Source organism: Hippichthys cyanospilos, chromosome 12 (assembly GCF_059441005.1).
Source record: "Hippichthys cyanospilos isolate Australia breed blue-spotted pipefish chromosome 12, RoL_Hcya_1.0, whole genome shotgun sequence".
NCBI classification, from domain to species: Eukaryota; Metazoa; Chordata; class Actinopteri; order Syngnathiformes; family Syngnathidae; genus Hippichthys; species Hippichthys cyanospilos.
This window is the reverse complement of record NC_142380.1, coordinates 9,208,703-9,234,000: the sequence shown is the minus strand read 5'-3', so window position 1 is coordinate 9,234,000 and position 25,298 is coordinate 9,208,703. Positions and strand designations below refer to the sequence as shown.

General features: G+C 37.5%; 1 protein-coding gene across 2 annotated transcripts in view; it reads left to right on the top strand.

Annotated features, from left to right (window-relative positions):
* The window catches only part of gpc5c (glypican 5c), a 120,477-nt gene extending 101,282 nt beyond the window's left edge, over positions 1-19,195 (top strand). For both annotated transcript variants that reach the window (XM_088428573.1, XM_088428571.1), the window contains one exon: positions 16,465-19,195. In XM_088428573.1, the coding sequence (XP_088284699.1) occupies positions 16,465-16,646 (182 nt within the window). In that variant the 3' untranslated portion in view covers positions 16,647-19,195. The remainder of the gene's footprint in view (positions 1-16,464) is intronic.
* The last annotated feature ends 6,103 nt before the right edge of the window (positions 19,196-25,298 follow it).

The following is a 25,298-nucleotide window of genomic DNA, read 5'->3' as shown; positions in this document are numbered from 1 at the left end:
TGCACTTTCATAAAGAAGAGTTATGTAATGACAACAGACGGAAATGAAAATGTTGTTTTCACCCATTTTATTGTCGTTATCAAACAAGCCACACAGGTTATTGATGGAGGGGGGGGGGGGGGGGGGGGGGTCACTGGATATTATTCATCAACTTTTTTAAGAGGGAGTAGAACCCACAGTCAGAATTTTGTTTGGTAGTAAATGTGGGTCTAAGTTCTTCCGAGTGAGTCAAATTCATGTTTTCTCAAGAGATTTTACCAAATATTTTGAATGATAAGACACTACGTTTTTTCATGCTTTGTACCCTGTAATTTTCAATAGCCACCCAGGGGTAATCTCTGCGTAAACAAAAGAAGACAGAAGAGAACACTTTTGAAGTATTAATTTAAAGTTGTGTTGGTGTGAAAATGTGCCCTGCATATGACGAAAATAGATTTTCTGTTCAATTTTTATTGATGCGGTTTATAATCTAGTGCACAGAATACATTACTTATTTTTTGAATGGGATTGGGAAACGTTACAAACTGGGCTTAAATTACACATTAGGATAGTAATTGTCAAATAGGTTTACGTGAAGGCACTTGAGGTTTTAGTTATTGGCTAAAAAATATTTCACAGGGGTCGTTCACTGAATAAAGGCTGGGAAGCACTGCATTAGGAGATGCTTGTGATCACAAAGGGTCAAGGTGCTGTACAAGACCACATCTAAAGCTAAAGCTTTCATCCCCGTTGAGCAGACTTAGGCTCTCGCATAGTCTGCGAGCCAATCCGCTTCTTGCAGGTCCAACAGAGCCAATCCCTTTGAGACTGGTGCGCTTAGTTGTCAGCTGGCCAGCAGATGTATTGGCTGTGTCCTGATATGGATATGAGCATTATGATAACCATTTCCCTTGACTTTTCATGTAGGGCTTAAGGGTCTAAGACTTGATGCTTCAGGGTAGCGCAAGCTTTACGCAAAACAAAGACAGCTTTTCTTGGGTCTGGTCCGCAGGTGGATAAGGGAGGAGTCATTCACTTGTGTCAGAGTTGGAACCCCCTCTCTTATGAATGAGGGTTTGCAGTCCTTGCTATATGTTTTTGGCTTGTTGGGTCATAAGTGCAATAAAATATGCAGTTAAATGCATCGCATTACAGTAAAACACAGACACATTTGGGTTGTTGGAGTACTGCGCCAACTCAACAGTAACATGCCCGTTTGAGTACCCCATGGTGGCGAGTTTACTACTATGAATCAATACTTCGATAACGACTTCCTCTGCCTCCCTTTGTTTTTTGTAAGCTTGCCTTTTGGTGGCTCGCAACATACTGCAGATAATCCACATTCAAGTATTAGCTGCAGGGTTCAAAGCATGAGAAAAAAATAGCAGCATATATTTCAAAATATGGGAGGAGTCATTTACTCCTTTCTCAGTCTGATCTCCCACTTATGAATGAAGGTTTGCAGCCCCTGCTACTTCTTTTTTGGTGACCACCAGGGATGGAATGAGAACTTTTACGATGAGAATAAAACATGCTATTTTTCATTCCTGCACAGCACAGGATTTTTTTCTTTTTGGGGGATTTTGTTGGGTCATAAGTGCAATCAAATATACACCAGAAAGCACTTAATGACAGTAAAATATAGCCACACTCATATGGTTGGAATACTGCACCAAAACAACAGTAACATGCCTATTTGCGTTTCCTAAAGGAGAGTGCCCCCTTGTGGCAAGTAAAGTAGGAGTTCATGTTCAAAATCAAAATTTCTATCGTGTCATCGTCTGTCTTCCTTTGTTTTCCGGGGAAATTGCCCCCTGGTACCCAGGTAAAGAAAAAAAAAACGCAGCTAAGCCACATTGGAGTATAAACTGCAGGGTTCAAAGTGTGGGAAAAAAGTAGCACCCCCAGCTAGCGGCTTCCATTGTTTTTTTGTTTTGATATCATCTTCCATCTTGCCTTGCAGTGGTCTCCCCTTTTTTATTTTTTTGCCTTGTGGTTTTATGGCACCGAGAGAGAATTTTAGCTAGAAGGGCTCCCTAGGTGCACAGTCATCAAAGCATAATGCTTCTCATTAGTCAGCATCATCATTTCCTTTCGGCGCAGTGTCAGCGAAGCCTTTATGATTGAGGCCCCGCAGCACTCCTCGGAGACTCGGGTCCGGACGCCCCTAGAATCTCAGCGGCAACAGGTAATAAAGCAGAGGAAGTCTTAAGAGTTACTACCTGATGCATTTGTGAAATTGATCCTAAGGAGTCGGGATTGTGAATGCTTGCTTGGAACTTTATGGCGTAGTAACAAGAGGTGCTCAGAAGGTAGCGCAGCCATCAATGTCCTCATTTTGCATTACAAAAGCGGGACATTCCATTTTGAAGATGGCGAGCTTGCTTCCCACACTCGCAAACCTCAACTGTGAAATATTTTCTCCTCGGAGTGTGATGGACCTACTTTCTTTGGCTCTCTCTTATTAAGTTTTTCGATTCCAAAGACACAGTTTTACGTCCCCCAGGAAAAAGGATTTGTTTTTGCCATGTGAAGTGTAGTCGCAAAATAAGGATTGGCATCATTTTTTATTGAAATTTTAGGCACTCTGACCCACTTGTTTTTATTTTTTTTTCAGTTTTAGATTAACCTGTAACCTGCATAAAAGTTGCATTTATAGTGCTTTTTTTCTTTCATTAATATTAAAAAGAATACAGATATAGGTATGCCTATACAATCTTTATAGTCGGTGCGGCAAATGGGGGTGCGCGAAACGTCTTCTCTTTTCGAGGGATGGACAAGCAAAATACAATTAAGCATGGGGTTAATGTAATGTAGAAAAATGGTGGGTACAAAACCAATTAAGTACAATCACTTTAAACATAAAGTAATCGATCACTTTAGTTATTTTAGTAATTAAATAGTCATGTAATTGATTACCTTGGGTATTATGGTGATTGATTACTTTATTTTTAGGGTATCAATTAGCGCCTTTTATGTAAAATAATTGATCCCTTCATTACTGTAGTACCTAAAATAATCAATTAAACTTTTTTTTTTAATTATGTACTTTGTTACTTAAGTATTTAATGCAATTCAATTCATGAAATGCAGTTACTTTAGAACTTTTAGTACCTAAAATAATTGATCAGTTTAGTTTTGTATTACCTAACATAATGAATTACTTTGGTACTTTTCGTACCTACATTTCTTTGTTACTAAAGTATCTAATGCAATCAGTTAATTTCGAACTTTTATGATCGAAAATGTTTGATCACTTTAGTTCTGTAGCACCCAAAGTAATTAATTACTTTAGTACTTTTAGTGCCTAAATATCTTCATGACTAAAGTATCTATTGCAATGATTATGTTAGGACTTTTAGTACCTAAAGTAGGCAATTACTTTAGTACTTTTTGTGCGTAAATTTATTTATTACCTATGTATTATAGCGATCAATTACTTTAGAACTTTTACTTCTTAAAGGAATCAAATACTTTCGTACTTCTTGTATCTAAAGTAATCAACTACTGGAGTACTTTGGTCAATTACCCTGCATTTTTCTGTACTTAGAGCAGTGGTGTCAAACAAATTTTTATTTTGGGCCGCATTGTAGTGATAGTTTATGTCAGAGGGCCGGAATGACTGTGAATTCAAATACATTTTAAGTGTGTTGATCACACATTTACCAAGATTTGATATCAGAAGCCGGCAAAAACAGGAGATTTGGAGAATAAGAAAATGTTTGTTTTTCTTCCCCCAAATTTTTAAAAGTTAAAAAGACGGATCTGGCCCTCGGGCCTTGACTTTGACACCGGTGACTTAGAGTAATCAATTACTTCAGCACTTAAGTATTATAAGTACTCAATTACTTTAGGACTTAAAAAGATTGAGGATGGGGCTTTGGGCTGGAGGAGGCGGAAGCGCCGATGAGCCCGTTGAGCGCCGCGCAAGCCTCTTCTTATTGTTGTAGCATAATAGCGAGAAAATAAAAGCAGACATTCCATTGATATTGAAAAAGAGTGGCTGGATAATGAGGGATGAACGCGAACCTTGTCTCAGCCTGTTTGACTCAAAGATATACGAGGTGAGGGCGGAATGAGTCAAAACCCGGTAGGAGGACTCCCCTCAAGCTTCTGTCGTCTTCCTCAAAGTCAGCGAGGGAACTCGCTTCTTTGAAACTGTGGCCTCCACGAATGCTTGACTTGGCTCCGCATTAGCGCAGCATGAGCGCTCCAATAATGGAATGTGGCAGCAATGAGCCAAGTTTAATATTGACTTGCTGCATTCACTTGTCTTAAATATATTTGCATTAAAGTTATGCTAGACAAGTCCCGCCATTAAATGATTGAAAGGTCATTCAAACCCTTTTATTTCATCCATAATTAATGAAGGCTGAAGCTTCACAGAGTATGGGTGTTAGAATTTGTTCACTGGAATTCCACGCTTTACTAAAACCGGAAAACATATTTGTCAAGTATGTTTTTCAAGATAGTCTTGACAAACTTGTCTGTAAGAGTCTGGTTTGGTGGTGCTGCATCACTTTGAATTTCAGATCGTGATTTGATTGCTGATTTAGGCAGTCAATATTCGCTTCCCACGACCATTACGTTTTTTTTGTAGTCTGTAAAATATATATCAAAAAACATAAAAATAAAAAGTTCGTTGTCAAAGAACATAGGTCTCTTTTCCCTCATTCCACTCAGCAAAAATCATTGTGATCAGACCTGATTTCTGATCACGTGATCTTCCAAATGTGAGTTAATCAACACACATGTGTGTTTTTGTTTTTATTTTATATATATCTGATATATGATATCTGAACCAGCAGTAATAACAATCTTTTAATTTGCCACAATGTCTCAAAATACAGTAACTAATATATATATATATATATATATATATATATATATATATATATATATATATATATATATATATATATATATATATATATATATGTGTATATATATATATATATATATATATATGTGTATATATATATATTATTATATATATATAATATATATGTGTATATATATATATGTGTATATATATATATATATATATATATATATATATATATATATATATATATATATATATATATATATATATATATGCACATATAAATTTACCGGTATATGTAAATATTTTGTCTCCATTCTACGTGTTATTGAATATGTGAAATGTGAATTGATTCAAGGACTGTTTGTTCAAAACACGGAACAATTCCATTTCGTGATGGTATGCTGCACTGACCTCTTGCTGCTATTTTACACCCAATGGAATTAACTGTTGTACTGTAATTATGCATCTTCCTTTGAAGCTAATGTAAGTCTTTCCAATAAAAGACAATTTGATATGTGTCATGGGATGTTTCAAAGTTGAACGATTCGATTCCGTTTGATTCAATGAACTAGCATCTTCAGCGTCTAAAATAAAACTATTTTCCTGTGTTTTAACAACCATTTAGTTAGAAATCATTTCGGATAGATGATTGATTGATCTGGACTGGTTGCATGGTGTAAGTCTGAAGTAGCAGCGGTAAAGAAGAGGGTAGCTAGTAGCGTTCCCAGAGGAGCCCCATGTCCCGCAGACTTTCCTGGATGAGTCACCATCCAAAGTCCTCGCATATCTCACACGGAGGTGGGTTTGAGATTTGATTCGATTTGAAAAGTCAGTCAGTTACGCAAGAGATGACATCAAAGTATCCAGCTCACCCCCTCCAAATCAAACATTTATAACATCACAGCACAAGTTTTTCTTCCCCTCCAACCCCGGTGATTTACGAAGACTCTTTGAAGATGAAAAGGGAAGTAAGTTAAATCAGTTGAATTCATCGGAGGCTCGTCACACGGGGACTCGGCACCATTCGCGCCTTCTCACCTCAGTGCGGCAGCCTAATGGCCAGAGAGAGCCGCTTTATAGCTGTATCCTTCACGCTTGTCTGCCTGAAAGGACAAAGTAGCACCTGCCAAAGCACTTGGCCATGTGGCATCTGAATGAGCCAAGGTGTTTTGTGAGCTTGTCATATCAGAAATCGCAATGTTTCACCCCACCAGTCTCCAGGATACAAGTATATTAGACTTGTGTTTTTTATTTTAACCATTTCCTCCCATTTAAAGGAGCACAATCATGAAAAGTCAACTTTTTGAAGCTTTTAACCAAGATAGAGTTTTAATCTCTCACTCTAAACACCAATCCAATTTACTGCGTCCAATACACCTGCCAAGTGGAGTACCCGAAGAGAACTCACGTGAGCTCGGGGAGAACATGCAAACTCCACACAGGAAGGCCGGAGCCAACCTTTGACATTGTCAATCATTATCTGGCAGTGTTTATAATCAGGGCAGTCAGCCAGATTTTGTTATCGCAGAGAGAGGTGTGCTCCAGGGCTCTCCTCTGGGGCCACTCCTCTTTTCCATTTTCATTAATGATCTGCCTATCTGCTCAGATGATACTCTGTTTTTGATTTACTTCCTTGATGGTTCGCCCTTTGAGAGAACAGATGAATATAAATATTTGGGTCTCCGGCTTGACTCTCAACTAACTTTTAAATCCCATATAGACTCAGTTGTACAAAAGGTAAATTGCAGCCTGAGAATCCTCTATCGCTCAATTAATTGTTTTATTTTTCATGTACGGAAAAGATTTGTTTTACAGTTATTTTCATTCAGTCGGCTCGCTTCTTATATTGAAAATTATGCCGTAAAAACCACAGCTAACCTGACCTGTTGTTAGCTGCAACAAGCACTGGCTGCTAACAATCAACTGATGTCCGTCCTCTCGCTCGTCGCGTTACGGTAATTATATTATTATTATAAGTAAGAATACGGCCAATACAAAAATGCACTTCTGTGTATCAAATCGGCTTATGTGGCTGACGGATCAATATTCAACGAATTTTGTTTCATAAAAAATATCTAATCTTTAAGTTATAGTACACAAACATATTTTTGACCTTTTTTTATGGGAAATAAAGTGCATCATATGTTTGGGGAAACGGCTTCAGTAAACAAGACGGTTCAAATCGCCAATGTGCCAAACGTAATTTATGTGCACATGTTTAACTGTGGAAAGTGGAAAAGAATGGTGATCTAGGTCCTTTAAAGATGTGTTGTATCGGCTGGTAGAGGTCAACGTCGCATGCCAGGGCCTCTTTTGCTATTTGTTTCTGTATGTGTTATTGTGTTTACATAAGGCAGTCAATCTTAATCCTGCCAAAGAGTCCAAAAGTCCAATACGACCCTGAGCTGATTCAGTCTGCTCTGGAGTTGCCGCGCAGCCGTGCCTGTTGCTAGGTTAGCCGCAGGCTGGGATGTGTGCCCCATAGGTGGCCCCTTTTACACCACGAATGGCCCATCCATTGCCCACGGCCTCAAAAGAATCATTTTAGAATATATGACTACCTATCTACAAGGAAAGTTTTTTTTATTTTATTTTTTATTTTTACTGCTCAGGTCTTTAGTGCTTTACAAACTCGCACTGTAAATGTGGCTGCATTTTTGCGGGTTATTCGGTTACAGTGTTGAACCATGAAAGATGACATTTAAATAAGTGCTGGCGAGAATTTAGCACAGGTGGGCAATACTGGATTACATTTACAATGAATCTTAGGCTCATGCTTTGAGCACTTTGTGGTTTTTTTTCTTTTACTAGCCAGCTGGGCTCCCAGTAAACAGAAAGAGACAGAAGAAAATGCCATGAAAGTATTGATTTTGAGTTTGAACTGTTCTTCTACTCGCCACCAGGGGGCACGCTCCACTAGTAAAGCAATCCAGCATGTTACTGTTGTGTTGGTGCAGTATTCTATCAATCCGAGTCTGTCAGTGTTAGCGCTGCTTTTATTTCTAAATGTTCAGGAATGTTCACTCAAGTATTAACACAAAAATAAACACAAAATATTTAAACATTTCACATCCATCTACCATCTTTTTGCATAAATACCATATCTGATGTTGGCCTTATAGTCCAATGCAGCCTATACTTGTCAAAACAGATTTTTTTTTGTAAATTTTTTGTTGGTGCGGCTTATGGACAAAAAAATACGGTATTCATTTTTCTGTCAAATCTACATATATTTTCCCTTTTCATTTTAGGTAAGAAGTTAAATGGCGCAGGAAGTTAACTTGAAACTGAATCGGTGCCTTTCGTCCATTTAATACCCTTTCCTGTGAATGAACAAAATTATTATAAATTATTCCACCCATTGTGAGTTAATGAGCATCTTAAGAAAAAAGAAAAAAGAAATAATCTGTCTTGTTGACTAAGAGAATTTCCCCATTGATCGTTTGTTTTTTGTCGGGTTTGCTTAAAGTTCTTGAGTCAAAACAAGCTCCCTTGACATTGGCTTATAGATTACCGAGTCTGGGCCAGATGCTAAAACATGAAGACGTGCATCCACTTAAAAGGAGGCGAGAAACCTTACACCACCCTGCCTCTTTTATTTCTTCAGCTAAGAAACACAAAGGCACTTCGGAAAGGTCACACATTGCAAAGCGATCGTCAGACGCGGACATAAGCAAATAGATTTACGGGCCTAACCATTCTCCTGCGTAAATGTAGGTACACTGCAAGATGTCCATTTCAAACTAGTAAAGAAAATGGAGCGATAAAATCAGTTTCTTCATATTTCTTTGCTCAAAGCCTTTCTATTTTTTCTCATAACAAGAAGAAAACATGATTTCTGGTGTTTTTCAACTTAGACCATGACCATGTTTTCTTAATTTAGGAAATGATAGCGAAAACAAAATCTTATTATAAGAGCAGACTCACACATTGGTTTAAGCATTTACAGCGTGAAACCTATGTTTTCCTGCTCTCTAATTTAAGTAGCATAATATATTAGAGTTACATTTACTTCAGTCTACTGTATTGAAGTCATTCTTTTCATTAATAAAGAAATTAGACATTACAAGATATTAGAAAGAATTTTGGGGCCCTCTTGTTTCAAAATTAGTGGGTATGATTAAAAAGAAAAAATCAAATGTATGACCAATTTAAGAAGATGCATCCATGAAAGGTTTGATTGCACAAATGGCCTGTATTTCTAAATTAATTATAAAATATTGCTTACATTTTACAGTACATTAGGACCTTTTGTTGATAATACTTATTTTATGCTACATTTTGAAAAATACATATTTTTATATATATATATATATAATACAGATTTTTAAAATAAGAATTAATTACTTAAATTATACGATGGAGAACTATTTGCTTAGATTTGATTTGCATTTCTGACTTGTTTTTGCTCTTTATATAATATATATATATATATATATATATATATATATATATATATATATATATATATATGTGTGTGTGTGTGTGTGTGGTTTTTTTTTTTTGTTTTGTTTTTTTTTCCTTTGGTTCGGCACTTTTTGCAGTGTGCATGCCAAATAAGGATGGAAAGAGAAAATTACATGGTGGCATTTTGATCTGTCAGCAGTCGTTGGTCTTTATCAAACATTATCTTAAGCAGATCAGTTGACCTTGTTGGAGCACGTCTCCCACTCGCTTCCGTTTCCCGTCAAAGCCGTCTGAGGGAGTGAGTCCGACAGAGGCCAATACGGTATGCCGAGTATGGGGGAGGCGGAGCAAAGTTATTGCCATCCACCAACTTCCCACAATGTGCCATCAATAAAAGAGCCGACTTTATTTTTTCTGACCTGTCAAACGTGCAATAAAATAAGTGAATCTAACATATGTGTAGGCGTGTCATCATATAAAAGTGTATGTTAAAATAAACTGCACCCCTCAAAAAGGTGATTTTTTTTTCATCCTGGTTGGTTTGGTGATAACTTTGATATTCTAGTATGTGCTAGTCTCACAGATGTGTTCCAAAGAGGATTAGAGCCATTGATGGATGGCAAAGAAACAGTGGCAGTATTCTCACATAATTTCAGAATTCTGACCATTTTTTCCACACTTATGAAATTAAGGGTTCTGAAAATAGTCAGAATTCTCGCTTTAAAGTGTAAAAAAAAAAAAGAAAGTCAGAATTCTGAGTTACAAGAGAAGATTAGGGCAAGTGAAGCAGGGAAAAAGGTTGGCAGCATTGTCACTTTATCATTGAAAATACAGAAATTAAGTCAGAATTCTGAGATTAAAGTCAGAATTTAGATAACGTCAGAGGTCTGCCAATGAGGTGAGAAATCTAGTCCAAACATCAGAAACCTGCCAGTGCTGTAGTCAGAATATTGATTTTAATGTGAGAATTCTGACGAGAAAGAATTTCAGAGCATTTGTGAAAAAATGTCAGAATTCTGAGATACAACAGAGGATTAGGGCCTGTGATGAAAAAAGAAAAATAGTTGACAGGACTGTCACTTGAGCTCAGAATTCTGTTTTTCACACTGATAAATGTGAGAATTCTGATAGTCAGAATTCTGAGGGTAAAGTCAGAATTTGAATAATAATAATGTTAGAATTGATGATAAAGTGAGACTTCTGCTTTAAAAGTCAAAATTCAGGCAGTAGTCAGAATACTGATTTTAATGTGAGCGGATGACCGGATGGAATTCCAGCAAAAAAAAAAAATCCGAAAACTCATAAGAGTGGTGAAAATATTCAGAATTGATGAGGAAACGTATCAAAGTGAATTCTGAATATAAAGTTAGAATTCTCAAATTTATATAAAGTTAGAATTCTTAATATAAAGTTACAATTCTGAAAGTAAAACCAGAAATCGAATCATTTATGACCATAACGTGAAACTTCTGACTTAAAAGTGAGAATTCTGACAAATTATTTCAAAGTGAGAAAATGATCTCACCTTGTTATGTTTGCCGTCTTCCTGAGACAAAATGGACACAACAGCCGACACAAATAAATAAGTCCAACATGCATTTTAATCGGGCTGGCAGTGAATACAAACATGTAAGTGAAAAAGTGGACGACAGTAGTGGCGTCCTTCAAGGTTATCGCACATTTATTTAACTTCTTGGGAGACATCTTTGTGTCGGCTGTCCCGCTCACCTTTCACCCTCCTTCCTCATCCTCCTTTTTCTCCCCCATTCGTCCTTCCTCTCTTGGCCCTGGCTGGAGGTACAGCTCGTCCTCGGTGCCGTGACCGGGCGCGCTCCAAGCAGCTGTTGTTGCTCTTTGGCCAATGGGAAAACGCGCCTCCAAAAATCCCAAACAACCGCCGCTCCATCTGGAGACGCATTAAGAGTGCAGAAGACACAATGCGCGCACGCTTTTTCGACCTCGGCTTTTTGACGTATTGTTTCTCGATGTACAACGAGCAAAAATTCAAAGAAAAAAACAAAAAAAGAGAGATTTTGACCGTGGATTTTTGGCACGTTACTTTCTCTATGGACAAAAAAGCCACAAAATTATAACAAAAATTGAAGTGGTAACGTTTCAATTGTTTCTTTTGCCTTTTTACTCAAAATTGCGTTCCCGGCAAAAATTACTTGAAAAAAAACAAGATATCGCACTGTTTCTCGATGTACAACAAGCAAAAATAAGCACAGAAAAAAATAATTTGAAGGTGGTCCCCGTATTTTTTTTTTCTTCCTAATGGCGGTTCCCGAGCAACGGATTTCAAAACATTGAAGAAAAAAAAAAAGACAAAAACGAAATTAAAAAAAGAAATTCAACAAGAGGTGCCATTCCATTTGTTTGTTTTGCATTTTTCTCACAATGGTGGTCGCTGGCCAAAATTACCAAAAAAAAAAATAGATCTCAACCCTCGGGTTTTCGGCACACTGTCCAGTGTACAAAAATCAGAAATTTGGTCCCATTTTATTGGCCCGTAGCCATAGATCATTTTAATGAAAATTAAGTGTATAATTGGAATATGTAAACAATTAAATTTGAGGTTGTTTTTTTTTTTTTACACTTTAAAACCCTTTTGCTAAAGGCAGTCATTTGTCATTTGCTGAATTTAAAACTGGCAAACGTAACGTCGCTCCACAGCACAAATTGCAACTGTACGGCCCAGCGTGAACTTACCAGAAGGTCCATCCACGGAGGACGTCATTCATATTCCAGCAACTGATTCATTCATTCTCCGAGTCTTCTGCGTATTATGCAAAATACAGAGAAAAATGAGAAATGTATGCGTGCCACTACATACCCTTGAATGGATTGATTCCATCTGCTTTGATGATGGATATTCCATCTGGTGCTAAGAAGCAAAACGCGATGTTTTTCCTCTTCTGACCATCTCCATCTTCGCCCTTCTGCTTTTCCATCTTTTCCCCCCTCGTATTTTCATTCCGAGGGTATGAGCCAGCTCGATGAAGCGCGGCTCAATCCGCTAACGTCGGGTCATTACGGCAACTTGGCACTCCATTATCCGGCTGCCGTCCTCATGTTTGTCGTTGCGTCTCCGCGTAGTTCCTGGCACTTAATTGTCCGGATACACCTCTTCATTTGACATTTATGCAGGTGTCAGCTTAATTGATCATCCATCTACTTTAATTACTAGTGGCATAACACACTACTAAAAACCAGATCATTAGCTTCAGTTGGGTAACTTCAGCTAGATACACGGCGGTCGGAGCCAAAGTGGAACGACGTTGTCGCTTGATCCTCATCCGGTATTGATATCGGATCAACTGTACAAAATAAAGGCATGTGACGTTTTGCCAAAAAAATAATAATCGTGCAGGAAGTCACTTCATGTTCCAGTTACTTTGCTCTCAATTTGAAAAGAAACATGTACTTTTACGTTTCAGCAATAAGTTGCTTCTTGTTGCAGTTCATTCGCTCTTCATTTGAAAAGAAAAATGTGCTGTTTCAGTTTAGCAATAAGTTGTTTGTTGTTGCGGGTATTTTGCTCTTATTTTCAAGAGAAAAATGCACTCTAAGTTGAGCAATCAGTAGTTTCGTTTTTGAGTACACTTTCTCTTAATTTGAAAAGAAAAATGTACGGTTTCTCTTTAGTGATACGTGGTTTCTTGTTCCAGTTCATTCGCTCTTCATTTGAAAAAAAAAATGTGCTGTTTCAGTTTAGCAATAAGTTGTTTGTTGTTGCGGGTAATTTGCTCTTATTTTCAAGAAAAAAATGCACTCTAAGTTGAGCAAACAGTAGTTTCGTTTTTGAGTACACTTTCTCTTAATTTGAAAAGAAAAATGTACGGTTTCTCTTTAGCGATACGTGGTTTCTTGTTCCAGTTCATTCGCTCTTCATTTGAAAAGAAAAATGTGCCGTTTCAGTTTAGCAATAAGTTGTTTGTTGTTGCGGGTAATTTGCTCATAGTTTGAAAAGTAAAATGTACTGTTAATATTTAGCAATAACTTGTTTCTTGTTTCAGGTAATTTGCTCTTATTTTCAAAAGAAAAACACACTCTTTAAGTTGAGCAATAAATTGTTTTTTTTTCAGTTCATTTGCTCTTAATTTGAAAATAAAAAAATTACTGTTTCTGTTTAGCAATAAGTTGTTTCTAGTTTCAGGTAATTTGCCCCTAATTTGAAAAGAAAAATGTACAGTTTTTGTTTAGCCAATTATTTTTTAGCCAAGAACCCCCTAACAAGTGCAAAGTGTATTGATGAGAGAAAAACAAATAGTTAAATCAGTGCTGAGAATGCCATGTCGGATTTAATACAGTTTTGAATTATTACATTTGAAAGGGTGTCTCGGGACAAATTTCAGAAGATTGAACGTGTCACATTGTCTGTTAAATTTCAAGGTCGTCTGCCATGAAATTGCGTCACCAATGACAATGCACATCTGTTTTGCAAACTTAACAAAAATAAAAACATTCAAACGTACCACAACTAAGTGCTAGAAACCACAGTAGAGGACACCCTGGCCTTTTCAATGATGTGTTTGAATGTTATGCAATTAAGTTTGCTGTCTTACTGAGACAAAATGGATGCAAAAGTGGGCAGAAATGAAAAGGTTGGGTCCCAGGAGGACATTTCTTGTCTTGGGTCAGCTATTTAATATTTTGTTATTTGGTTAATCTACTATCAAATAATTGGGTATTCAGGGAAAAAAATAAATAAATAAATACACTCTCTTGGTTAAAGTACAGTAGACAATAATACACATGTCCATTTATTAATATTTTTTTTCACTCATTTTTTACTTACTCATATTTTACTTAAATTTAAACAGTGTAGCAGTGGATAACCTTTACATTTTGTTCATGAAACAAAGTGATTTTTGCTGGTTAAGTAAACCTAATTTGTTCAAAAGTGATCGGTAGGAACGGCAACTCACTTGTCACTAAAAAGTCATTTCATGGCTTTTGCCAGCCTGTATGGGGCAGATGAGTGGCGCTAGCTGTTAGCGCTGCAAGCATTTAGTTTCCAAAGCCTTGCAGCGGTATGTCATCGCTACGAAGAAATGAGCACTTCAGCTAGCTGGCAGAATTATTGTCTGCCATGTAATTGTCTGTTCTGGCAGGAATTGTCTCCATAATTAGCCAGCTGGTTAACATGCAGCCATTTCAACATTTGCCTTTGCATATTTCAACTTCTCTATTCTTCTCAATTCTGATTAGATGCAGCCCAGTTTCCAGCCAAAACAATAAGCGCAATCAGATTTGGGATGAACGGCGTCTTTGTCTATTGTCAAGCAGGACAATAAAAACATCGTGTGCTGGAAACAATTCCGGCTCTTTTGAGACAGCCGAGCCCTTATCACCCATGCGCAACAGAGGTGTGGAGATGATAGGGAAAGAAAAAAAAAAAAAAAACATCCGAGATGTCCCGAGTCCTTGTAAGTCCACCTGCAAGGTCTTGTAAGGTCACACGTCATCGACTCCACAATTGCGTCCGTCTTGCGAGATTTCTTTCATTCTTGGAACAACGGAAAACTTGACCTGGTTTTGCAGCCGTGGCAAACGAGTTTCTTTTAACACATGGCCCTTGACACAATTTTTCATCCAGTCATTGTTTGTTCCCCCCCGCCCCCCCCATCCGTTGGGATCGGCACGCTTGATGGATGAATACCTGGCTGACGCAATGTTTGCTTGGCCTTGTTAGGCGCGAGTCATAAAGTATTTTTTTTTACTTTTGACCGAAACGCGTTGAGGCTGCTTTTTAGTCCTGCACATTGCTTGTCAACCTTTTTTCTGTTTTTCAGCCCTGGTGACATATTTTTTCACCCACTTACCATGATGACAAAGTACATTCATATGATACCTACTATAGCAAAATAGACACTTTAACACAAGTTAGTACTAAGTTACTTCATATCCCAATAAATTTCCTCCGTACTATTCCCGTCAAGACATAAAAGGAGACTTCAGGATTCATGGTAAAATCTCCCGTACCCCCCAAAATACGGGAAATGCTGGTCTAGCAATGGATCAGTATCAAATATTGTAAACAGAAACACACATTGACATTTGTGTGTATCAAACAACCACAAAGCTAAATGCTGCCAACACAAATGCTCAGACGATCGAATGAATTGCATTCATTGAAAGGCGTTACTTGAACACAAAAGGTGAGGCAGCGCTCGTAGACAAACAGCATAGCAATACTTACTTGCATATATTCTTTATCCTCAATGAAAAATGACAACCTCGTGAAAGTAACCCCTCACCAGTTGTAAAATTGTGTCGGGCATCCATGTTGGATTTATTCAACTTCGGAACTGCATATGTAGTATTATCATTAAGCCAGAATTTTATTCGGAAACTCCAGGAGACAGCTCATGTAACATCATTTGCTTCATTTTTGGCATGTCTGTTGGAAAATTGCACAGGCCTCTTGCACGTTAATTTGCTCTTAATTTGAGAGTCTGTCCTGTCATTTAATTGCATTAAATTAGATTTGCTGAATTGCTGCTTGCGGTGTAAAAGAATGGAAGGTTTTGCACAGGAGTCACAATAACACAATTTAGCAATAAGTTGTTTCATGTTCCAATTAATTTACTTTTAATTTGAAAAGAATAATATGTTGATTTTAGATATTAGATTTGCTGATCTGCTGTTACTATTATTAATATCATAAAAAACATACAATATTTTGTGAGTCACAGTAACACAATTCATGTTCATGTTCCAAATAATTCACTATAAATTTGAAAAAAAATGATGTCCTGTTTGGCGAGCAATTATTTCATGTTCCAATCAGTTTGCTCTTAACGTGAAAAGAATATTCTGTTGCTGTCATGGCATTAAAAAGCATTAAATTAAATTTGCTGAATTGTTGTTCCTATCAATTTGCTTACAACATAAAAGTATACAAGTTATGCACAGGACTTACAATAACAAAATTTAGCAATAGGCCCCTTCATTTTCCAATGAATTTGCTCTTAATTCAAAAAGAAAATTGTACTGTCTCTGTTTAGCAATCACTAGTTTCATGTTCCAGTCAATTTGCTCATAATATGAAAGGAACGTTTTGTTCCTGCTGTCCTATGTTATGACTTCAGTCTCAAAATTGTTATTTTGCTCACAACAGCTTTCTCAAGATGAACAATAACAGGGTGGGCGCCATGCTCGAACCGTGACCCCGCTGATCCGAAAGCCTGACTCTTTACAGATGAATAATACTTCTTTTTTTTTTCCCTTTTGTTTTGATCCAACAGTACACACAAAAGACTCCAGTGAAGCCGGATCCATGACCCCCGGATTGGACGGTCCAAAGCAGAACCCGGCCAAGCCCCCCTCGGTCCGAGTGGTAGGGGGCTCCCCTTCCATCACCTGGCCGGGACCCGGCGTCCTGGCGCTACTTTTGGCCACGCTTTGGTCACAATGGACCTTATTCTGATGTCCACGTCCGTACCAGACTCCCGCAAAGCTTTTCGCCTCTTCGTCTTGTCAGAGGATGGGAAAAAGAGGACAGCTGCGGACGGCCAGAGCGTCTTTTTGCAGAGCTTGCCGCGTGTTTGCTCAAGTCCTGCACGCGCGCACACACAACACACACACACGCAGGTCTCCAAACAAAATCCCCGCCGCTTCGCCCTACGAAACGCTCGAGACTTAAAGACACGCCTCGGCCTCTTCTAACCGACTGCGTACCAAGACTTACACATTTGCCAATTTACATACTATTTTTTTTTCTACTTTTCATTTTGCCACGGCAAACCACTGCGTCATCTCCCGCCCCCGCAGAAGAACTCATTTGAAAACATATTTCCTGTGCGCGGATTAAGGAATGCATGCAAGATTGATAAATGGGTTCCAGGCGTCCGACCCCGAAGAGCAGATTTGATATCCGCCAACGACTGTGTATCTTGGCGGCGATTAGAATGTCAGGTGAGCGCACGTTCAGCTAGCTGTTTAGAGCAAGTACATGTATATAGTGTAGGTGCAAGGATCTGACATAAGAAGATGAGCTTGGGCTCTTAGTGCCTGATGGAGCTTTATGAGTTATTCAAATGGATTGGGCTCATCTGCTCCCAACCTACAGGGATGTCGTCTCTATGCAAAAAAAAAAAAAAAAAAAAAGAAGCCACTTCAAGAGTGTCGCAAGAAAAGCCAGTATGTCATTTGGAATTTTGCAATGTGTTGCGTGCTTTCGCTTTTGTGTCTCGGCTTGTGTAAATGACCATCGATGCATGTTATCGAAAAGTGCCATGAGCGGAATCAGTGTCCAAAGAAAAAAAAGAAAAGAGAAAACATTCTAAAATGATTTGCCCTACACGCTAAAAGCAGAAGGGTCGGAAATAAAAAAAAAATAGCAATGTTGTTTTATGATCCAATCAATTTGCTCTTGATTTGAAAAGAAAGCATATTGTTCCCACCATGGAATTACACAGCATTCATTTTGATTTGATGATACCTTCAGAAATCCTTGATGTTGTCAGGGTTTTATAAGTAAGATCAGTGTTAAACGGAAAAAAAAAAAAAAACACATTCTAGAATGATTCGCCCTACATGCTAAAAACAATAGGGTCAAAATAATAGTCAGTGAAGAGAAATAAAAAGTGCAATGTTGTTTCATGTTCCAATTAATTTGCCCTTAATTTGAAAAGAAAGCATACTCCTCCCACCATTGCATTTGCCCTACACGCTGACAACAATTGGGTCAAAAATAGCTTTTGGTCTTTATCATTTTCCTCATTCATGCTAACCAACTAAGTTCTAGTGTGGTCAATTGAGGACATCCTGGTCTTTACAATTGTGTCTCATGTGATTGGGTGTATTGCATTTTACTTTGCTGTCCTGCTGAGACAAAATTGACACAATAGTGGACACAAATGAATAGGCTCTCAGGATGGTAATGTGAGGAAGCCATGTCTTTTTCTTCTTTATGCTGCAAATGTGAATTACGAATTGATGGCCATGAAGCACGTTGTGCATATCCAGCCTAATATTCTCCCAGTCCAAGTTTCTTTATCCCTTGTGCGGTATTTTGTCATTTCACATCAAAAGGAAAACATTGATAGAAGTCACCAGAGAGCTGAAATTTCACCCAGATGGTGACGACGTGTAAAAGTTTGAAATGGCACGACCACTCATATATCACACTATTGTCTAAATTAGTGGAAGAATTTGTCCAAAAAATGTACACAATACTGCACAAGGGTTAAATGTTTGCTGCTTCTATCGGCAGATTGAGCACAGTGGTCGGCATTGTGCTCGCCCTTCTTAATGACTTCATTGTGTGTTGCGTTCTAATGCTCGAAATGTTTTTCTTTCAAGCAGTCACGATAACAGCCTAATGCCGAACGTTCCTAGCAAATCCAATAGATTACAAGTAAATCCGTATTTGTCTCCCCGCGCAGAAGAAGCTGAACAAGCGTCCTTTTGCAACCGCTGCCTTCCTGCTTGCCTTCTGGTGGAAATGTTGTTGTTGTTGGAAGGTGTCGCACGTGTGATGTTTGGTGACAGTATCACAGCTGGCTAAAAGATGCACTGTACATTTCAGATGCCTTAGCTTGATGTTGTCTTTTGTTTTATGTCTATGCAAATACATTCTGTAAGATACAATAAAGGACGCATAGAGAGCATAAAAGCTATATCCTCCAGAGTCAGCCAATTCATTTATGTCCACTGTAGTGGACACTTTTTTTTCTCGATATCTTTTGACTCATTGGAGCTATCCTGATAAGGCCTGGTGTGCTCAATTGAGGACATCCTGGCCTTTCCAATGGTGTTTCATTTGTGTCCTGCTGAGACATAATGGACTCAACAGTGGAAACAAACGAACTGGCTGGCTCTTAAGAGGTCGTTTGGCCGTTTGAAAATGTGTCAAACTTTGTTTTGTCGATTCTTCAATCTTTGCCCATTTCTCATAAATCACTCACAGATTGTCGCATGTGTATAAATGTACATATTTAAATAACTTATCTTGCTTTGTGTCTTTTTGCATTATTTTTGTCTGTGCTAATTCATTTGCTATATTTTTGTTTTTTTTAGGGGTAGAATGAAAAACAAAAAATAAATACAAGCAGACACAATTGTAATACTCCAGAATAGGGATCGACCAATTATCACCGCCGATATTTGAAATTTTACCAAATGGTCAGTGGCCTTTTCAAGTAATCTGATGACCGATAATGCACCAGTTTAAGACTGTGCTAACTACTAACTTCAGGGAGCCATGTATTTACAGTTTTTGCTTGGCCTGGGAACACTGCACCTTACATTCTTGTTTGAAATAAAAATAAAGGGAAATTTTAACATGTTATTTTGAACTTTATATTTATTGAAGCTAGTTGCTTGCTTAAGTTAACTTGTACAGCATACATGTATTAGAATATATCTCTATTTTTATTCTTTATTACATGAGCCTGATTTTGTTGAAATGGATCCCACACACCTACACACACGCATACATTAGAGAACATGGAGGATTAAATTTAAAATTAAATATGAAAAAATATCGCTTATTGGCCTCCTGTACAACTAATAATTGGGTTTTGGTATTCGCCCTGATCAAATACGTTGAGTCAATCTCTACTCCGGATACCGTAACTTTGTGAAATCTGTTGTGACAAAAAGCTACACAAAACTAGACAAAAGAGACAGGGGCAAAAATACTTTTATGTCAACTAACGCACTAGGATAAAATCCAGAGGAAGAAAATCAAGCAAATCCAGCGTAGCGAGGAATGCAGCAAACCCCGACGGTGCCTGGCATCACTTTGAATTAAGACACATTTTCCTTTCATTTGCATATCAAAAAGAAAGGACATTCTTTTGGGTATAATGATGTCAAGACTGTCGGGAGAAGCAGACATCTTGAAGCTGAACATGAGTACAAAATGTAGCTACAGCCTTAAATAAAATTAACTAACATGAACTCCAATATAAGAATGCCGATTATTGGCGATAGCAAGCAGCGGGTTATCCGACTTCCATCATGTTTTAGTCGCATCACCCAGAATGCCTCATAAGATACTTGTCTAGTATATATATATATATATATATATATATATATATATATATATATATATATATATATATATATATATAAATTGTATAAATATATATATATATATATATATATATATATATATATATATATATATATATATATATATATATATATATATAAAATGGCTGACGTTACGGACACTACATCACCCAGCATGCCTCACAAACCTCAACAGGTGTGGCTGGTTAAATCCCTTATTAAAAGCAGGCCTGCTGAGTGTAAAGAGAGAGGACGAAGCAGAGGAAGAGACAAAAAGAAAGAGAGAAGAAATGGTGAGAACAGACTTTGTTTTGTCTTTGACCTTTTGACTACCTGTTTTGATATATTTTATTTGAATTCTGTGAGGAAAATTCATTTGAATCCTGACAACAGATTTTATTTCGATCTTGCCTTTTGATCACCTGTTTTGATTTGAGCCTTCTTGGACTGAATAAACAACAGGTATTATCACATGCTGTTTTTGTGGAAAAAGGCATGGTTTTTAAAAAATCAAACAAGGGTCGCAAGCTTTGGGGCAAAGTTGAGGCGGGAGTAGATTACAACTGCTGACCTCCATTGGCTGATGGGCGCGCTGTGAGCCATTCACGTGTGTTGTAGGAGTTGCGTCTCGCTCATGAAACTCATACACGCAGGTTAGGTTGAAGCGAAGGAAGAGTGAGGGAAAGCAGCGCTGCACCAGAGCATTGTAAATCTCTTACTTAGACGTATTTTGTAATCAATTAGACTTTCAAATGTAAACACTGATTGTTATCATTTTTCAACAGCTTCACTTTAATTATACTTCTGGACCCCACTAAAATAACCGCTACTCACAGTGAGACTACAGCCAAACAAATGGGAAGGGAAGGGGAGAGAAAACGATAGTTACTTTGTAAGGTTTAATCATTTCAATTTTAAGTAAGTGTGTACTGCAGCAATATGTGTATGAATACTTTTCACATTAACAAAATTTGGGTATCCACATACACATGCATGAAAATTTCAGCACTGATGCTGTGGTTTTGTAGTATGTATATACAGTATGTGTGTGTGTGTGTGTGTATATATATACAGTATATATATATATATATATATATATATATATATATATATATATATATATATATGAAAAATGTACTTGCAAGTAGTAATGATTGAAGTACCTCATTGCACAGCTGAGGAGTCATGATTGTGTATACGCAGGGAAGGCTGCACTGTCTGACCTTTTCTATTTGCATCCACGGGGCTTCCGCGCCAAACATATCGGTCTGAATTTGCAGCAAAAATAGAACATGCAGGAGTAGGTTTGTGCACTGACAGAGGCATCGCTAGTGGCCCTCTGCTCGCATGGCTGATATGGAGCTGACCCATGGACTCCTGGGAAACGCTGCCGAGCTGTCTGCGCTGTCATTGTCCGTGCTCCACCTAGACTGGGATTTAGCTAAGCTTCTATCCAGTGATCCAAAACAACACGCCGAAACATCAATTTCGTTCAGCTGCCGCAGAGATGATTTGCAGCAGCGCAGAATTTATTTTAGTAGGTTATTTCAGAGAACTAAATAGAATAAAATTACTCAAACCAAAACAATAACAATTGAATAAAAGCAATATACTTAAAAAGTAAAACAAAACTGTGCAATTTCACCTTTTTATCCGTCAAACTCGACTGTCAACGTTTAATGGGCGGGCCCTAACATCTGATTGGTTACTCTGGTCTTCATGCCGAGAGAAACCAACCAACGTGGAGTACTTCTTCCGTCACTCTCTGGTCAATGTCATGATAAGAAAGTGTGGAAATAACTCGATTACAATACAGTCCTCCGCTTTATGTTGTATAAAATCATTTTCTGCAGCAAGGTTTCAAATATTTCTACCTAACTTCACTTGAAAGCTCATGAAGGTTCTCCCTCATCCAAGCCGCCATGTTTCCAAGTACTTCACGCCAAAGCATTACATTTGGCAAGATATGAGATAAACAGGCTTTGACTCCGCCTACTATCATTGATGAAAGAGTTTGACGGATAAAAATAATTCATGAAATGCCATCACAGTGTTTCAACCAATCAGGTGTTAGGGCCCGCCCATCAGAATTTGACGGGAGAGTATGACAGATAAATGAATTCAAGAAACTCAACAACACATAACCCTGAAATAAATAATGAAATAATATGTATGGTAATTTAATTAAAACACACATTTAATGAAACCTTTATGGATTTAATTAATGAAGCATTTAATCAATGAAATATTTATTTAAATGTTGAAACATTGAATTTGTTAACAAACTATTTAATTCATTAATGACACTTATTTCTTCATTTGGATGGTACATTTATTTATTGAATTTGGGCACTTTCGGTCCTCCATTGTTAAGAAGTACTTTCTTTTTGGTTCCTAAATGAAAGAAAAAAACATGTAGCCAGGATTGAAAAAATAAAAGAATGCACTGCACAACTGGGCTTGAACTCCTCAACATGAATTTCAGTCAAGAAAACACAATTTAGAAGCTAGCAACTTTGTAAACAAGGCATTTTAGCCTTTGTGGTGCAGCCATCTAACTTTAGAAATTCGATACTGAACCTCTAAATGGTACTTGTGATTTTGAACATGGTAACTTGTAATTCCAAGTCTGTGGATTATAATACACTACTTTGTATATGGTTTTTGGATGTGTTATGGTTGATTTAAAAATAATAAATAACCATTTTGGGGCAGCTCAGCGGAACAGTGTTTAGCACGTCTGCCTCACAGTCAAGGGATTCGAGTACAAATCCACCTTGCTCTGGACTCTAATACAAAATAAAAAAAAAAGAAAACTATAACTCAGCATACTATTAAATAAAAAACAACCTGACACCAATAAAAACTGACAAAGATGCCCTGAAAACAAGTTGACCGAATTTAAAAAAAAAAAAAAAAAAAAAAAAAAAAGGGACTTAAAAATTAATTACAATGGAAAAAATAACTTATTTTTGTCATGTGAAGTGTGATGACAATAAAATAAGAATTTTCAGCAATTTTTGTTGTTTTAGTTTCAGGCCGTTGAATACACTTGGTTATTTTTTTTTTTCAGATTAGTCTAAGCTGTACCCTGTATAAACGCTGTAAGAAACAATCAACACTCGTTGAAAGTTCATATATATTGCTTTTTTTTTAGGAATGCATATAAAATGTAATTGATAATAATGTTATTTATAATCAGTGCGTCGAGTGTTGGGGGGGCACGGAAAGTTTTCTCATTTCTTGGGGGGCTTGGCAAAATATAATTGAGAAGCACTGACGTCGAGGCAGTGTAAACAATTCAGTCTAATGCTAATACAAACGCCATGAAATCAAGAGAATGGAATGTTAGGATTGTTTTTCATCCTTTACAGAAAATTGAATTCCAAAGAAACCAGAGGTAAAGCGTCATTCCGGAATCGGGCTTTTACCGTAGTTCCGAATCCAGCTGTTGTTTAGCGTAGCTTTAGAACAGTCTGCCCCCGGGTCTTTTTTCTTGTGGTGGCTTTCAAGAAAAGAATTTGATGTCTGGGCCTCAGGCGACAGAGGCACTTTAAGCCCCCACCACACCCACACTGTTTTTATCATCAGCCTATCAGCGCAAATAACTAATGACACTTTCCTAGCAGAGGCGACAGTGGCGGCGCGCTCCTTTCAATATCTGACCCAAAAGCGCTGATTTCATCCAAGCCGTCTTCCACCAGACTTCATTTGATCCCCGGAGTCTATTTGGTGCCGCCGGCGTCTGGCCGGCCGCACACCACTGCAAAAAGTGTCCCTCGCCTCGTCCTTGCCAGAGATGGAATTGGACTGCTTTTGTCCCCAAAGCAAAAATCTGTAGGGCAAGACAAAAAAAAAGTTGGATAACTTTATGTCAGAATTCTGATTTTGTTTTCAGATTTCTGACTTCATTCTAAATCAGTGAGAAGTCTGAGAATTCAGATTTCTGTTTCATTTCCAGATGTCAGTCAGACGTCTTAGTAGTCAGAATTCTGAAATTCAAAACAGAATACTCGCTTGAAAGTTAGAATTTTGATTTTATTCTCAGTATTTTCTGAATTGAATCCTTTGTCAATCAGACGTGTTAGAAGTCTTAGAAGTCATAATTCTGACTTGAATGTGAAAATGCTGACTGAAAGACTGAATAATAAAGTCAGTCGGAATTCTGACCCTATTTTCAGGTGTCATATGTCTTGGAAGTCAGAATTCTGAAAATAAATTCATAATTCCCTCTAAAGTATTCTGACTTTATTCTCAGAATTCTGATTTATTTGCAGAAGTCTTACAAGTCCAACACAGGTTAAAAACTTTAAGTCAGAATAAATTGACCATTCTGATTTTATTTTCAGAATTTTGACGTAATTTTCAGAAGTCCAAATCTCGACTTTAAAGTGTTTTTTTTTTTTTCGTTTTAAGAATCTGAAGAAATACTCGCTTTTAAACAGTTCTGATTTTTTTTTTCCTCAGAATTCTGATCTTATTTTCAGAAGTCAGTCTTAGAAGTAAAAATTCTGAAATTAAAATCTTAAATTTAACAGTGATAATTTTGCAAGTTGTTGGACTTCTCACTTCAGTCAGCATTTTTAATTTAAAGTCGTAATTTTCACTTAAATTAGACTTCTCTGATTATTTGGGGAATAAAGTCATAATAGTGACATAATCTGCAAAAAAAAAAATCTGAATTCTGACTTCATTCTCAGAATTCCCTGTGAAATTCTGACTTTATTCTTTGAGGACTGACTTGAAGTGAGAATTTTGAGTGACAATTAAGGTCAAAATTCTGACTTTATTCTCTGAACACTTAATGGATGTGTACCGGCAGGAAACACATAATGGCCATGGCGTACGTCACTTGTTCAGCAATTTTTCCCATTTTTACAGTAGAAACAAATCTATGGTTTGACTGGTGAGGGACTTAAGTATTTTTGCCACTTGTGGTGGGCATGCAACAAGATGACTGACGTGGGGTCACAGCTGCTCAGCTGTCCCTCTGCTCTATTTTAAATGGCCCAACACATCAGCGCTTCTGTCTCGGCGGCTCAGCCAAGTCCGCGCCTCG